This window comes from Melanerpes formicivorus, unplaced genomic scaffold (assembly GCF_026170545.1).
Source record: "Melanerpes formicivorus ecotype bairdi unplaced genomic scaffold, bMelFor1.0.p_v2 SCAF_24, whole genome shotgun sequence".
Classification (NCBI taxonomy): Eukaryota; Metazoa; Chordata; class Aves; order Piciformes; family Picidae; genus Melanerpes; species Melanerpes formicivorus.
The window spans coordinates 12104853-12119981 of NW_027142376.1; the positions used below are offsets into that span (position 1 = coordinate 12104853).

General features: G+C 40.5%; 1 protein-coding gene across 2 annotated transcripts in view; it reads right to left on the reverse strand.

The window, feature by feature from the left end:
- Nucleotides 1–15129, reverse strand: part of OSBPL10 (oxysterol binding protein like 10) — a 109883-nt gene that overhangs the window by 56294 nt on the left and 38460 nt on the right. The window contains exon 5 of one of the 2 annotated variants that reach the window (XM_068152921.1): nt 3054–3264. The exons of the other annotated variant lie outside the window; for it this stretch is intronic. Within the exon in view, the coding sequence (XP_068009022.1) occupies nt 3054–3264 (211 nt within the window). The remainder of the gene's footprint in view (nt 1–3053; nt 3265–15129) is intronic. 2 annotated transcript variants of the gene reach the window in all.

A 15129-nucleotide genomic window follows, 5' to 3' on the forward strand; every position in this document is an offset into this window, starting at 1 on the left:
GATGCTGAAGGAAAGCAAACTCAAGGGTAAGTTAAAATGTCCAAAGCTATGCTATTGATTGAATTCCACATGTGCAGGACTGTGCTGCTTTCATGAACTACAAGCCAGAAGCAAAGAAATAAGGTACCAAATTCCAACTTTTCTCTCTACAATGTTCTGTGGATCCTGCCCCACAATGCCCACCGGCATCTTGGACACTGAACATCAGATAACGAGACAGTATTGCGACAAAAAAACATGGCAATCATTTGCACATAGCCACCATATCTCAAGGGAAAGGCATTTGAGACTTCCCACTAGAGGAGTAAATGTGGTTTTAAATTAAAAAGAAAAACCAAAACTGAACGCATTTTCATCTGAGAGTATCCACAGGTGAGAGTGAAGGTCATCTTTGGGCTGCACCTTCCAGGCATGAAATTAGAAACACTCTCCTGAAGGACACAGAATCAAAAATAACTACATCATCACTCAGAATTAGAGCTTGCTAGAGGATTACTTAAAGGCATTAGTCTTATTAGGTACGAATTTATGCAGCTCTAATGACTCTGAAACACTATTGACTCAGCAGAAATCTTAAGACTATCAAAGTACTCCTGGACAAGATTAAGTGGGTAGGAAAACCAGTAATCAAGACTTGTACGCCAGGTTCTTTCAGGCAACCATGTTGCATAACAAGGCCTGGGGAAAGGAAAACAAAATAATCATTTCACAGACTCTTTCTTTCAGTTAAGCAGGAGAGACTTAGTATTTCAGAGGCCTTTATTTCCTTTCTTTTTTTCCTCTTCCCCCCCTCTACATTACATACCAAAGAGTAAGTACACGTACACAGTGAAGAATTCACTGCATTCCGTTTCTCAGTTAAACCAAAGATGTCGGTGTGAACTAGAGCTACAGAATTTTGATTCCTGAAAGGATTCTTGTACAAGTTTGAACCCTTAGAAGGAACAAAAAAAACACTTATTAAATTCTATTAAGTACTTTATAGTTGTGCCTTTCTACTACTTCATTCAAAAAGATGGGATTCCCCTTCAGCAACTACTAACGTTACTAACGCTCGCAGCTCCTCTTCGGATTCTGAAAAATCATTATCAAGTCCAAATCTTCTGATATAACAGAAGATTATTTGGACACAGACTCAAGGATTTGTACAATTCAAGTCATCTGACAGTTCACTTAGATCACACAGACATAAAAAACAACCTTCAGGCACTTTAAAAACTAGAATGTGGCTTTTCTTTGAAGGATGCTTTTCACCTTGGTTCCAGACCATTCTCTTCTGAAATGAGATTATATCAAAGAATTCAACTAAATGCACTGTTGTTTGGCTGTGTGCAAGATTGCTTTGCCTTTTCTACAAGAAATCTAGATAACAGAAAGTAAGAATTTTTTAATTTATGTTCCTTTATGAAATGTATTAGGCAGTGGATGCAGGAAAGTCATTACACACCATAGCACAGGTATCAAAGTTTTGGGTATTTTCTTTCCAGGAACATTTTTTCACATCATTTACCTACTTCTCAGCTGACCCTCTCATATTTCTCTTCTCCCCATAATCAGAATTCTTCAGAGCACTTCTGACCCAGCTGTCACAGCAGCCCTGAGGGCATATGCTGCCCTTTAGCAAACCTACTGTAAGAACAGGCTGGGGTGGGGAATGTCGTTGAAGCACCTGAGTAAAACTTAAGAAGCCATCCTGTATTCAGAGCTCTGCTGCTGGTCCTCTGTCAAAGGGAAGAAGTCAATGGGGTATTAGATACCATACTGATGTCACACCCAGGATATATACACTGGGAGGGAGGAGAAGCTGCCTGGCAGAAACATGTCATTCAGGAAGGCAGAGCAGCCAGGCAGCTGCAGGTTCCAGGTGGTGTGCAGTTGCATTATGTATCCTTCATTTTATGTATGATGGCACTGGTATCCTGCTCCTGCTCTTAGTCTAAGCAGTGCACTTTGTGTATGGATAAAAACTGAGCACCCCTTCAGACAGCTGAAGGTCCAGCTTCAGACATTAAAGAGATGGATGTAGAATGGGGTGGACTGAAAAAAATTGAGTTACACGAGGACTGAAAGGTTCACGCCTGCAGACCTCAATGCAAAATCACCCTGGTTAACACTCTAGGCTGATAAAAATTTGCCACTGCTTTTAGTGGGTTTTTAGCAGCACGGAAAACTCTTCCCAGATATAAAGAAAATGACAAACTGGAATAAATTTGCTTTAGCAGCATCCTTCAACACAGAAAACTAGGAATGTTATTTTCACTGTACCACTGTATAGTCTTACAAGTATTTTTACCAAACAAATCTGTATTGTGATTTCAATCTTTAAAGCAAAGCAAAGCAAAGCAAGCAGGTCCTCCCCTCTCCTTAGGAATACAGGCTTATCTACCTGTTTAGGCCTCTTTGTTTTCTTTTCTTTTTTTTTCCCCCCATCTTGCTGTCTTCAGAACTTATTTCCCTGAGAAGACTTAGTTTCATAGTTTCATTCAGGGTTGGAAGGGACCACAAGGATCATCTAGTTCCAACCCCCCTGCCATGGGCAGGGACACCCTACACTACATCAGGCTGGACAGAGCCTCATCCAGCCTGGGCTTAAACACCTCCAGAGACAGGGCCTCGACCACCTCCCTGGACAACCCATTCCAGGGTTTCACCACTCTCATGGTGAAGAACCTCCTCCTCACATCTAGCCTGAATCTCCCCACCTCCAGCTTCATTCCATTCCCCCTAGTCCTATCACTACCTGAGATCCTGAGAAATCCTTCCCCAGCCTTCCTGTAGGCCCCCTTCAGATACTGGAAGGCCACAATGAGGTCACCTGGGAGCCTTCTCTTCTGCAGACTAGATCAGTATCTTTTCCTCCTCTCCACAGAGGAGAGATTTTGCAACAATTTTTAGGCAAAGGGGAAAGAAAAATATGTACTTAAGGCCACAGAAGCTCACAGTCCGCTCACTACAACTTGCCTTTCTGAGGAATGGTTCATTTTGCCTTCTTCAGTCTAATAATGAAATACCCAAAGGCACATAAAATAATACCCAAGAGAGTTTGTGTTCACCTGATGACAGTGTCCTGTTATGGTGCTGGCCCACTTGATGCATGCTTTGCTGTAACAGAGTCAGGCATTCTCCAAGGCAGCTCAGGGTGGCAGCAGAGGTAGCTTTTAAAAGCAGCAAGTCCTGATCCAAGGCAGAAAGGGGGCCAGAACTTGGGAGAGCTTCAATGGCTTGTACAAGATTCTTTTGCTGTCCCTCAACTTGGCTCATGATCTGTAAAGGTCCAAAAGCATCTGCTGTCATAGGAATAATCACTAAGTAGCTGTTACATTCTTATGGGTTGATATAGTGACTAAATGTGAAGAACTACCACAAATGGATGTTAAGGTTCTGATCCAAACATACCATATACTTACCTACAAAAACGAAGGGCTTGAGACTACCAAAGGCCTGTAAAAATGTCAAGACTATGTTAGAGAAAAATAGTTTCTTCAAATAGGAGGTTCATAATATGTTTAATAATGGGACTCATACTTCTTGAAATTCTTCTTAAGGAAAAGTAAGAAAATTCTACTTCCTTCCCCATTTTACTTTCAGCTTAAATTGTCTTTCCTTTGTATGTGATCTGAAACATCCAAGGATGCTATGCTGTCCCTCTGAGGGACAGTTACTCTAATATTTTCATACATAAAATATCTAAGCACAGTTTAAGAACAGACATTTGTAATTTCTCAAGGAACAGTTTTTACCAAAATAAGGTATCTTGTAATAATTACCAGCCATTATCATAGGATGCCACTATCAGACACAAATACCAGCTGAAATACCAGGGAGAAGGTTAATCTGTTTCCAGATTTGGGCCATCCAGATGAAGATGAAATGTGTGCTTGCATAGCAACAAAAACCCCAATGCTATTTGAGAAGAACATTCTTTAAGCAAATTGTCAAGCTGCCAAAATCCTTCCTAAAGCCAAAAGAAAAAGGTGTTTAAAACTCTGATTTCACAGCCTGTAGGAAATTGTATAAGCACATGACAAGCCTCTTTTCTTACACTTACCTTGCCAAAAACCTTTGCAAATACTCGTAAGCTTGGACTTGTGGCATCCAAAGCTTTCAGAAGATTTTGTAAACAATAAAGACTCAAGTTCCATTTGTCCCTGCTACTACACAGTAAAAATATGTTATGAACATAATGACTTCATTACTGTTTCAAAGTACAGTGTACTTCCTGTAGCCTCCCTACTCTGTGGTAAATAGATTTATTGAAATCAAGTGTATGTTGAGTGCACTGAGAAGCAAGAAAGGAAACCGAGCTCCAAGATGCAAATACCCATCCTTGCAAACAAGTTGGAGTAGAATTAAGTGAAATGCTGTTGTAGCAAAGTTCATAAGGAAATTTAGCTAAATGCCTTGCTGAAGGTTACAATAACAACATTTTAAATAGTCATTAAAAGCTTCATTACAAACCACAGTGAATTTTCAGTCCATTTGACAGAAACCAAGATCAGTCAGAACATGACACAGACCTCCACAATATGCAGCTTTAGGGGACCACTAGAACCTCAGGCAGTGCTCTGCTCTGAGAAATCTCACACAATCACAGAATCAATAAGGTTGGAAGAGACCTCAGAGATCATCAAGTCCAACCTGTCACCCAAGACCTCATGACTACTAAACCATGGCACCAAGTGCCTCAATGTAACTGAGCTCCACAGCACAGATAGAGCATTGTTTCAAAGCTAACAGAAAAACAAGAGCACCTCAGTTTCCTCAGGAAGACAGCTCAGGGAGACAAACTGAAGAAAGGACTATGAGCAAAAAAGATCATCTTTTCCCTGGACAACTGCACAATATAATTGTATACCAAGCTGCTTCCTTCCTTTTCCCATCCTAAGGAACAGCATGAAGTTGAAAACATGACATTTTCATGCTCACAGCAACACAAATATTTCTACTTTCATTCCTAAGCAACTAGTTTTCCTACCTTCCTTTACATTTTATTTTGAAAAGCAGTTTACATTTCCAAACATTTGCTTCTAAAGGAAACAAAATCCAAAACAAAACCTTGGAAATTTCAATCACTTCAATTTCCCCCTCCTCTTCAATAACAATTATATTCTTCTGCAGCTAAGACAAGAGTAAACTGACCAGAGAGTTTAGGAAATATTTGGAAAATTAACTGAATGCTTACAGTTATCACCTTGCACAAAGCTTTACAGGCTTTTATCAACTATATTATTCCTACATTAGGATAAATTTAAATAAGATCAATGATTTATTCTTGTTGTATTCACAATAAAGGATTGCTCTGAGTCTCAGAGCTCTATAGCTGACCTATCTATAGCTGATAGGATGAATCCAAAAGGCTTCTTGAAAACTTTCTGTGCTACTTAGCTTCACATCATAGTTGTGATACCAGCCACTGTTCTACAGATTTGACACAGTGAAAGACATCAGGAATGGAAACGTTTGTGCAGGATTCAAAGTTGTAGAACTTCCTGAACATCTACTGCCTGAACACTAATCAAAACCACGGTTTAAGGTGTTGAATGAACAGAACAAAAAGAAAGAAGCTCTCCTATTCCAGAGTCACAGAACAAGTCAGGTAAAAGGAGGCTGAAATAATGTTTATTATTGGCATAACTGAACTTTTTTTACATGCTAGCCAATATTTACTTTCTTTTAAAAGAGCTGAAGTGTGGTTGTTCTAAAAAGAATAAAACAAAGAGATGCAAATACAAAACCATCAAACCACGTTAGACAAAACTCATTAAACTGTTAAAGGACAGACACTAGGCCATGCAGCTATAGCACTATCCTCTATCTTACTCGTGGGTTTGCTGTTTGTAATCTTAGGAGAGGGGGAAGCAGAATGCTAGATTTATCAGCAGCTTTCAAAACTAGACTGAAAAGCTTTGATTTTGAGAAAGTCAGCTGTAACTTCGCTCTCTGAAGTGAAATAACTTGCTTAATTTGGAATGACTTTGATCTTACACAGGTCTATTTTAGTAGCCTGCAGCTCTCTATCCTCCTTATTTGCAAATACAGACAGCTCCAAGTAGTAATCCTCTACTTTTTACAACAGTAAAGACTATTTGCCCCTGCCTCCTCACCAAGTCTTAATCCACCTCTCTTCCCATTCTTGTTTCAGCTTTTGACACCTCCTCTTCTCCTATAAATAGCTTCTCATAATATGCCAAAGAAACCACATATTCCCACAAATGTACTCAAACTTCAGAAATGTAACTCTGTGCTAGATATTAAAAAGAAAATCTGAAAGAACTATCAGGACTACACATGCAGAAGCACTACCAACACTGCTGATGGGCTTGGCCTTGGCAGCAGTGCATCCATCTAGGAGTCAGCTGGCATTGGCTCTGTCGGACACAGTGGAAGCTTCTAGCAGCTTCTCACAGAAGTCACCTCTTGTTGCCTCACTGCTACCAAAATCTTACCACGCAGATTCAGTATAGGTTTTTGAATAACACTGATCTCAAAGAAACCTGCCACATAGTCACATTCTCACAGAGGACTGAATGCAATAGGAATCATCTCTGATGTTTTCCTCAGTAAGTCATCTGCTCTCCATTGCTTGCTCCAAAGCAGCCAACTCACAGGCTACTGCTGCTGCCTGCTTCCTACTCCTTCTGGCTGATCTTAGAATCCTGTGTGATTGCTTTCCCTACTTGCCAGAACTGCTAGCTACTCCTTCACAGCTGGATATGCAACTCCTGGATCTTCCTATTGTGAACACACCACCAACCATGATGTATGGAACCAAACAATTAAGAGCAAGATGCAAAATAACAGTTGAGTAAAAGCAAGTATTCTCAGCATCACCCTCACAGTATGAGAAAGACAGTCAGAAAAATTTATGACATACCCTAGGATTGAAAAGAAATGTATTTCAGACATAGCAAGAACATTTTTTCATACGGTATATAAGCTATAATTAGCTGTCAAGAGGACACAGTCTCAAGCTGTGCCAGGGAAGGTTTAAGCTGGATGTTAGGAAGAAATTCTTCACAGAAAGAGTGACTGGCCATTGGAATGGCTGCCCAGGGAGGTGGTGGAGTCACCAGCACTGGAAGTGTTGAAGAAGAGACTGGAGGAGGCACTTAGTGCCATGGTTTAGTTGATTAGATAGGCTGGACTTGATGATCTCAAAGGTCTTTTCCAACCTAGTTAATTCTATTCTATTCTAATTTAAGAAATAATAATTAAAAATGAAAGTGCTACTGTATGTTTGGGTGTTGTTTTTTTAATATTCAATAATGTACTAATTTTTCTCATGCACAGAAATAATCTTACAAAACCTAAATGGCCTTTCTAATTCAAGGCTTCAATTTGTTTCTGGAACAAAGAGGGAGATTCCCAATTATTAAGTCTAAACTCTATATTAAAGATTTTTCTTCCCATCCTAAAACTAAGGTAAATAGAAACTCTGTGGAAGAAATCTGAATAGCCAACATAAACAGGAGAGCATACAACTGTTTTTAACATGGAAATATTATTTTTATTCAGACTCCAAGACTAACAGGCATAACTCTGCTTTGCTTGTCCAGCTCTGCTTGTTCAACTCTGCTTTGCTTGTCCAGCCCAGGCAGGTATTATGATAATCAGAACATCTTCCCCTCTAGAATCACTGATCCTACACACTGATCCTAACACAAAGCTTCACAACAACCTAAAGCAAAGAATAGCTTTAAGCTATCTGCAAAACCACCTGATCCACTGCTGCCTCTGGGCCAGCTCCCAAGACACAGTGATTTCAAGCTCCCCAAAGCAAAGGAAGAAATTACATCAGCCATACTGCCTCAAAGGGTAAGCAGGCATTCTCCCTTTGTCACACAGGCCAAATGGGCCTGGCCAAGAAAATAAGTAGTGTCACCAATTCTGATTTTCAGTGTAACAAGTTAAATAATTCAGATCTCTCAATCATTCTTCTGGAATATAAAACCTGAGTAAAATTCTTCAGAGCTCCCCACCCACAACTTGATACACACAACAGCCATTTAAATTTTAACATATGGCATAGCCCTTTTTTCGTATTGATCTTCACACATATTGGATCCTTTTATAGTGGGTGTGCCCCTGTATATGAAAGACTCCAAAACACCCTAAAAAACCAAAAAAAGGACATGTATATTCTTTCAGTGTTGAGAACCCACAGAACTCTGTACCACCCAGCTCCCCTGTAATGTGCTAGAAATCATTCAGCAAGGACACGTTCTGCTCCACCAGCTAATAACTCCTTTTCTCTCTGTAGGCACCGTCTGCCTACTTACCTCTAGGCAACTCCACTCAAAGATTTAATGCAGTGACTTTTAAATTCTTTCCATCACTGACTGCATTCAAGCTTAAAACAATTATTAAAAACACAGGAAAACAAACAGCAGCAACTATATGAAAACCAGAGCATCTATAAAAATCAATAGCTGTGTGAAAAGCTTTGGACATTTAAAGCTTAAACAGAAATGCAACACATATCAGTTGCTTACCAACACTAAGTTGAGTTGCCCTTGTGAGAAGTTCACTGCCTTCAAAGGCTGGGAAATAGTTTGCTCCTTCATGTTGGGGGTTGCTTTTTGGTTGGTCTGGGCTTTTTATAAATAAATCAAGTGTTACATGAAAGCACAGTGCCTGTCTCTATCACACAGATATATACATTTTCCAGAAGTATTAGTGTCTTTTTTTAGACAATACTACCAAAACATTCCTGATGACATCGTAAAAGGACACAAGACTAGTTTTTCAAACCATCCTAGAATAAGAAGTGATATGAGTCAGATCCTTGGTTGTCATTGTTAAGCCAACCACAGGGATTTTTTAATACAAAACACTGCTTTCCTTAAAAGCAAAAGCAGATGAGTGATAGAAAAAAAGTCCACACAAAAAAAACCCAAAAATCTTCTAAGACATCATAAACCAAGTATCGGGTTCCTATGTTGTCATTTCTGACCTTGAGCAAGGACTCCTCTTGCAGACTTGATCTGTATTTCATCAACAATAATGGTAACTGTCATATTGTAAAACTTACAACAGGCAAGCAATGTACATAGAGCTGTAACTTTCATATTTTACATAGAATCATTCTGGTTGGAAGAGACATTAAGATCAAGTCCAACCACTAACTCAATACTGCTAGGCCACCATGAAACCATATCTCTAAGCACCTCATCTCCACACCTTTTACATGACTCCAGGCATGGTGACTCTACCACTTCCTTGGGCAGCCTGTTTCAGGGCTTGACAACTCTTTTGGTGAAGCGATGTTGTGGCTTTAGAGCAGACAGAAGCTCTTTTACCTCTCCACAAAGGAGTAAAAGAAAAATGTTGGAAATTTAAATGGAAGTACTATTTGTAACTATCAACAACAGTACAAAACCACATAAAATACACAAATCCATATTCAGCCTCAGCCCAGTTTTCTATCCTGGGCTTACCAAAACCTCATTAAGTCAATATTGTCCAAAACTTCCCCCCCAAACAGGCCAAAACACCAGGCTTCAGTGCCTCCCTTCCCACCCCCCACACCTCCCTACCCAGGCCCAAATGACGCAGTCAGAATTGGCCAGGCCGCTCAAGGCCGAAAGCCTCAACTCCCCTGCTGAGACAAGAGACAGCAGTCTGTGCTGGGAGCAGGACAGAGGGAAAAGGGGCAGAACAGCCTGTGCTGTCCATTTATGCAGCAGAGATGCAGGCGTGATGGGATGGAATAACAAAAGATTACACTTCCCATTGTCCGCCCCTGGACTATCAAGTCCCTCTGGAGGACTGTACTCTCTGGTTGAGACATCCAGTCTGAAACCCACAACAAGAGATTTTTCCTAATACCCAACGTATACATCACCTGGCACAATTTGAGGCCATTTCCTCTTGCTCTTTCACTTATTACCAGGGGGAAAAGACCAACCTCCATCTCACTACAACCAACTTTCAGCTGTAAGGTCTCCTTGAAACTCCTTTTCTGTCAGGTAGCTTTCCAGTCACTCCTCCCCTAGCCTGGAACGTTGCATGGCTTTGTTGCGACTCAACCGCAGGGCCCAGCACTCGGCCTTGGCCCACTGATTTAGCCTGTTCAGATTCATCTGTAACGACTTTCCACCTTCAAGTAGATCAACACACACACCTAACTTGATGTCATCTGCAAACTTGCTGAGGGTGCACTTGATCCCCTCATCCAGATCACTGATAAAGAGATTAAAGAGAACTGGCCCAAATACTGAGAACTGGCCCTAATACCAAGGCCTGGGGAACGCCATATGTGACTGGCTTTCAACTGGATTTAACTCCATTCACCACAACTTACAGAATTCTCTTTCAGTAAAGTCACATTCATAGATCTCTTAATAGGATTACACCAACAGCATGCAAGCTAGGAAGGCAAAATGATAGCTTAATATATACCTAATGTGAAAGGGCTATACAAAGAGATTAATGCTAGAAATACTGCAATAGGTTAAGACAAATCTCTTACAAAGAGAATTTTGCACTTTAATTTTAAAAGTGCCCAGCACAGAGACATGTGCAAGGCCAGATGACAGCACACACTAAGTTTCACCAGTAACCCATCTGTACACTTTGCTTACAATTTAACCTGAGGTCTTGACCAAAAAACAACCAACCTTGAGCTGTGAAGAGAAGGGAATTCTTCAATTTGGATGAAGACTCACAGTAGCCTCTGTGAACATTACTATGCTAATGAGAGAAACACACTTTAAGAAGGATCCTAGGACACCATGCGAGACATTCTGAAAGCATCTTGGAAAGATGGAACCACATAATATCCACATCAATTGTTTCCCTCCCATTGCAAAGAGCAAGCATGTAATTCTTCATTATTGTCACCTCAGGGTAGCAGCTAGCTGCACCTCATTTTAAAGAAGCAAACAATGAACAGTAAAATTGCAGTGACTTGTTATATAATAGTTATTAAGGCTTAGACACATACATCCTACCACTGAAGCTTCAAAGTAGCAAGTTAATTTTCACTTGGCACGTAATTTGCAGACAGACACCAGAAGTGACAAAACAAACTATACTTCTTACAGTCAGGATGGCAGCAAGTCACCAGGACACATTTCTTTTTATTTTCAGCCCTCAAATGAGAATGAAACTGTCCCCCCTCCCACTCCCATTCACTTTGGGTCTTTTCCCTATTCAGGAACCCAGATAATCTCTGTTAGGGGAACAACTGAAATGCCAGTTGCTACATCTCTCTGTTGCCACTGCTAAGGAACCACTCCACAGGGTGGTTTCTTGTGAGGAAACACATAGACAACAGAGAGTAAATGTGATTAGGACTGATTCTAAAAGCCGCATCTATGACAATAAGGAGAAAACAAGGCGGAGAGGAAAACAAGGGAGGAGACAATCTGACTCACTTGTTTCCTGCTCTTAGCTACTCTTACCAATCCACTGCTTACATCGGTGACACTGCTGTTCCACTGGTCTCCATCAGCACCTCCAGGGACTATGAGCTCTCCAAGGAACAGCACTTACACCTCAGGGGGCAGCTGTTACTTACCAATTCCCATCATGCCATTTTAAACTGGCTAGTTAATTTTGTAGGTCTCTACACTATTGCTTTATCCCATAAAGCTGTTGGATATAAGGAAAAGTGGAAAAGGGGAGAACAGTCTTTTCCGTTGATTGGTCTGGAAGCCTTAAACATTCTTTCCAGGACCAGAGGAGGGAAAGCAATCTACCTTCCCAAGAAATTGTCTCTCACAACTCAGGTATATGGGAGGAAGCCTCTCCTTTCCTTCAATGCTTTGAAACAGGCAGAAGCTCAGCAAGCAAAGAAGCTGACTTAAATATCTGCCTTACAAAAGCATCTGAAGTAGAGAAAACAGGAAATAATGTATTAAAGATCTATCTTCAAGTACCAAAGAGCATATGACATCTGTAACTGTCAGCATTCTCTGGGACTTTATGCCAGTACTTTCTTTGCATGCAAAATACTCCCAAGAACAACCTGACAACTGTGAGTTTCAACAGAACTCCACTCTTACACTGGTCAAAGAGCAAGACATGAGAGAGAGGTTCATAGGCCTTGCAACACAAAGGCTCACTAATAGAAAGATCTAGCAGTTTTGTCAAAACTCTCAAGAACACATACAAACATCTCAACAGAACAGCTCTTCTACTTCATGTCAAAACAAATCATGTGCTGCCCTTTGCTACCTCAGGCAGTCTCCTTGTTACACTTTATGATCCCAGTTCCAGAGTTGAGGTTAAATGCATGCTTTCTATATTCAGTGTGCCCTGTTCCTCACCTGAGAAACAAGTCAGTGAATGATAAAAAGAAAACAGGAAGAGAAAGAGAAATTACAGAACATCCTTGTGTCCACAGAGATGGATAAAAACCTCAAATCTCACCAGAGAATGTTTTAGTAGACAGAATCTTGGGTTTTCTGAACTACAGAATGCTTTTAATCTTAATCAATATCCTGAGATACTCAACTTCCCTTGAAAAGCCGGGTGGGGAAAAAACCCAAGCTTTTCCTGTCATCCTCCCAAATTTTGTTATCCTTACAATTCCTTCTTGCTACTCAAGATCTGAAGAGTAGAACACCTCTCCCTTCCAAACAAACAAACATAAAATTCAGGTTCTTTTCCCTCTAAAAGGGGGAGATTTACAAACAAACCAAAGTACTACAACACTGGAGGAAAATAAAATTCCTCTGACACTGTCAGCTATCTTAAGAGTGTTTCATGGTGCTATTCCACAAGTCATAAGGTGAGAAGGTAAAGCTTTTATGTAAGAGTTGACTGCCACAATAAATACTCCAGTGAAAGACAAATGTGCCAATGTGCACTACTTGTTCCCCATAGATTAGAGTGAGTGGGCTATACATTTTCTGCAAAATGATTGGTATTGATCGAGCACTGATCATTTTGCCACTGGAGGGAGATGTCTGGGGATCAGGATCTACTGTAGGAGAGAGACATGACAGATTTTCCTTCTGCCTGCTGAGTTAAGAGTTCCCTGTGGAAACTCTCTGCATGTGTGGATAATGCATGACATTTGTTACCAGTGTAAGATCTGTATAATAACACAACTGGTGAGTGCTAAGTTGCCTCCACTGAGAACTCAATTCCTTATCAATTGCTAATCCACCTGCCATATTAATCATAGCCTACTAAGAGTCAATACTGAGACTTACCATTTACTATCAATGATGATTCAAGGTGGGCAGTGTGTTGGGATCTTAAGGTAAAACCACACAGAAGAGAAAAAGTAAACACTGGCTGCCAAGGTTGTTTCCTCAATCCTGAGTTACTTCCAGTGATCCAGAACCAAAAATTAAAGAAGAAAAAAGAAGGAGTTTGCAAGTTCAAGTGTATCTTGGACAGCCACTGGCTGCCATCTAGCCAAGCAGGGATAAAGTTTTGTACTTCAAACCACAGAATGCAGCATTGAGAACAGCTCACAAAACCCATCCTACAGTAATTATTCTTGTGCAATTTTATTATTAAAAATTACCTCAAAATCTGCAAGGAAAGTCATTAGTTTTAGTGATTAAATGTTCCTCAAAAGCAGATGTTTTTCTATGGTCTCTTCCAAGCAGCAGGCTTTCGTACACATTTCAGAAGGATCATTTTGGTGAAGTTAACAGCTATAGCACAGAATTGGATTATCAGCAAATAAGACACATTTGTGACTTCAAAAGGGCACCTAAAAGGTTGCTGCTAGACATTAAGTCAACATCCACAAATACAGGAATATTCTTTTAGTTTACCAGCATGCTATTGATAAATCCTGGAGGTTTGTACTTTGAGTGAAATCAATCTTTTGAAGGAAAAAAAAAAAAGCAAGCCATGTTGCACCAGAATATAAATTACATTTCAATAGCTTCTAGCATGAGGAGGTTTCTTTCAGGACACATGGTGCTAGAAAATATAAGCCTGAAGATTTTTTAATTTCCTTTAAAAAAAAAACCACCTAATTATTCCACTTCCCCTGGGAATACATAAGCACATACACAGCCATTCAAAGCAGTCCAATACCCCATACAATGCTATCCAAATTTCTGACAGACACTTCCCCTGCTTCCTCCCTTTCCCAACACTGCTGATACTTTCCTTCACACACACATCCCAATTAGCCACCTAGCTTGTAGTATCCACATGTAGAATAAAATTTTACTTGTCATTTAAACAATTCTCAGTATACATTGGAATAACCTTCAATTTTAATTCAAGCAGATATTACTTCCCTATCACACAGTCAATTCACCTCAGGCTTTCTGAAAGCAAAATGAACTGTCACTATCAAGGCTAATGTTGCCATTCTTGAGCCTTGAATAAAGTGTGCATCTTTGACAAAGCATTCCAAATCCACGCCTTTGAATTCTCCTCATGTTGGCTGCCACATCTAGTTTAAGATGCTATTAATTTCACAGCACTGAGATGATTCCACATACACTACCGTAATTGTAAGCAGCCAATTCATGACCTACCCTCATATGGCTGAATTGCATTTATACAGCAACTTTTCCACAGACTCATGCATTTTGTCCAACACCCCAGATTTACCACTATGATATTTATCACTATGTTTCCTGAGACCGAGGCAAACACGTGAACCATAGTAATAGAACAGAACAGAACAGAATAGACCAGACCAGACCAGGTTGGAAGAGACCTTCAAGATCATCGTGTCCAAGCCATCAACCAATCCAACCCACCTAAACAACTAACCCATGGCACCAAGCACCCCATCAAGTCTCCTCCTGATGATAATCAATTACAGGTACACATCTAGTACCCATAATACAAAGCCTTTTTCAAGACAATGTCAAATTCATCCACAAGAAGGGCCGGTTGGATGAGCCAGGGAATTATAGGCCTGTCAGCCTGACCTCAGTGCCAGGCAAGATTATGGAACAGGTCATCTTGAGTGCAATCACACAGCACTTACAGGATGGCCAAGGGATCAGGCCCAGCCAACATGGATTTAGGAAGGACAGGTCCTGCCTGACCAACCTGATCTCCTTCTATGATCAGATGGTGTCCACAGAAGGGCAACAAAGTTGGTGAGGGGCTTGGAACACAAGCCCTATGAGGAAAGACTAAGGGAGCTGGGGTTGCTTAGCCTCGAGAAGAGGAGACTCAGGGGTGACCTTATTG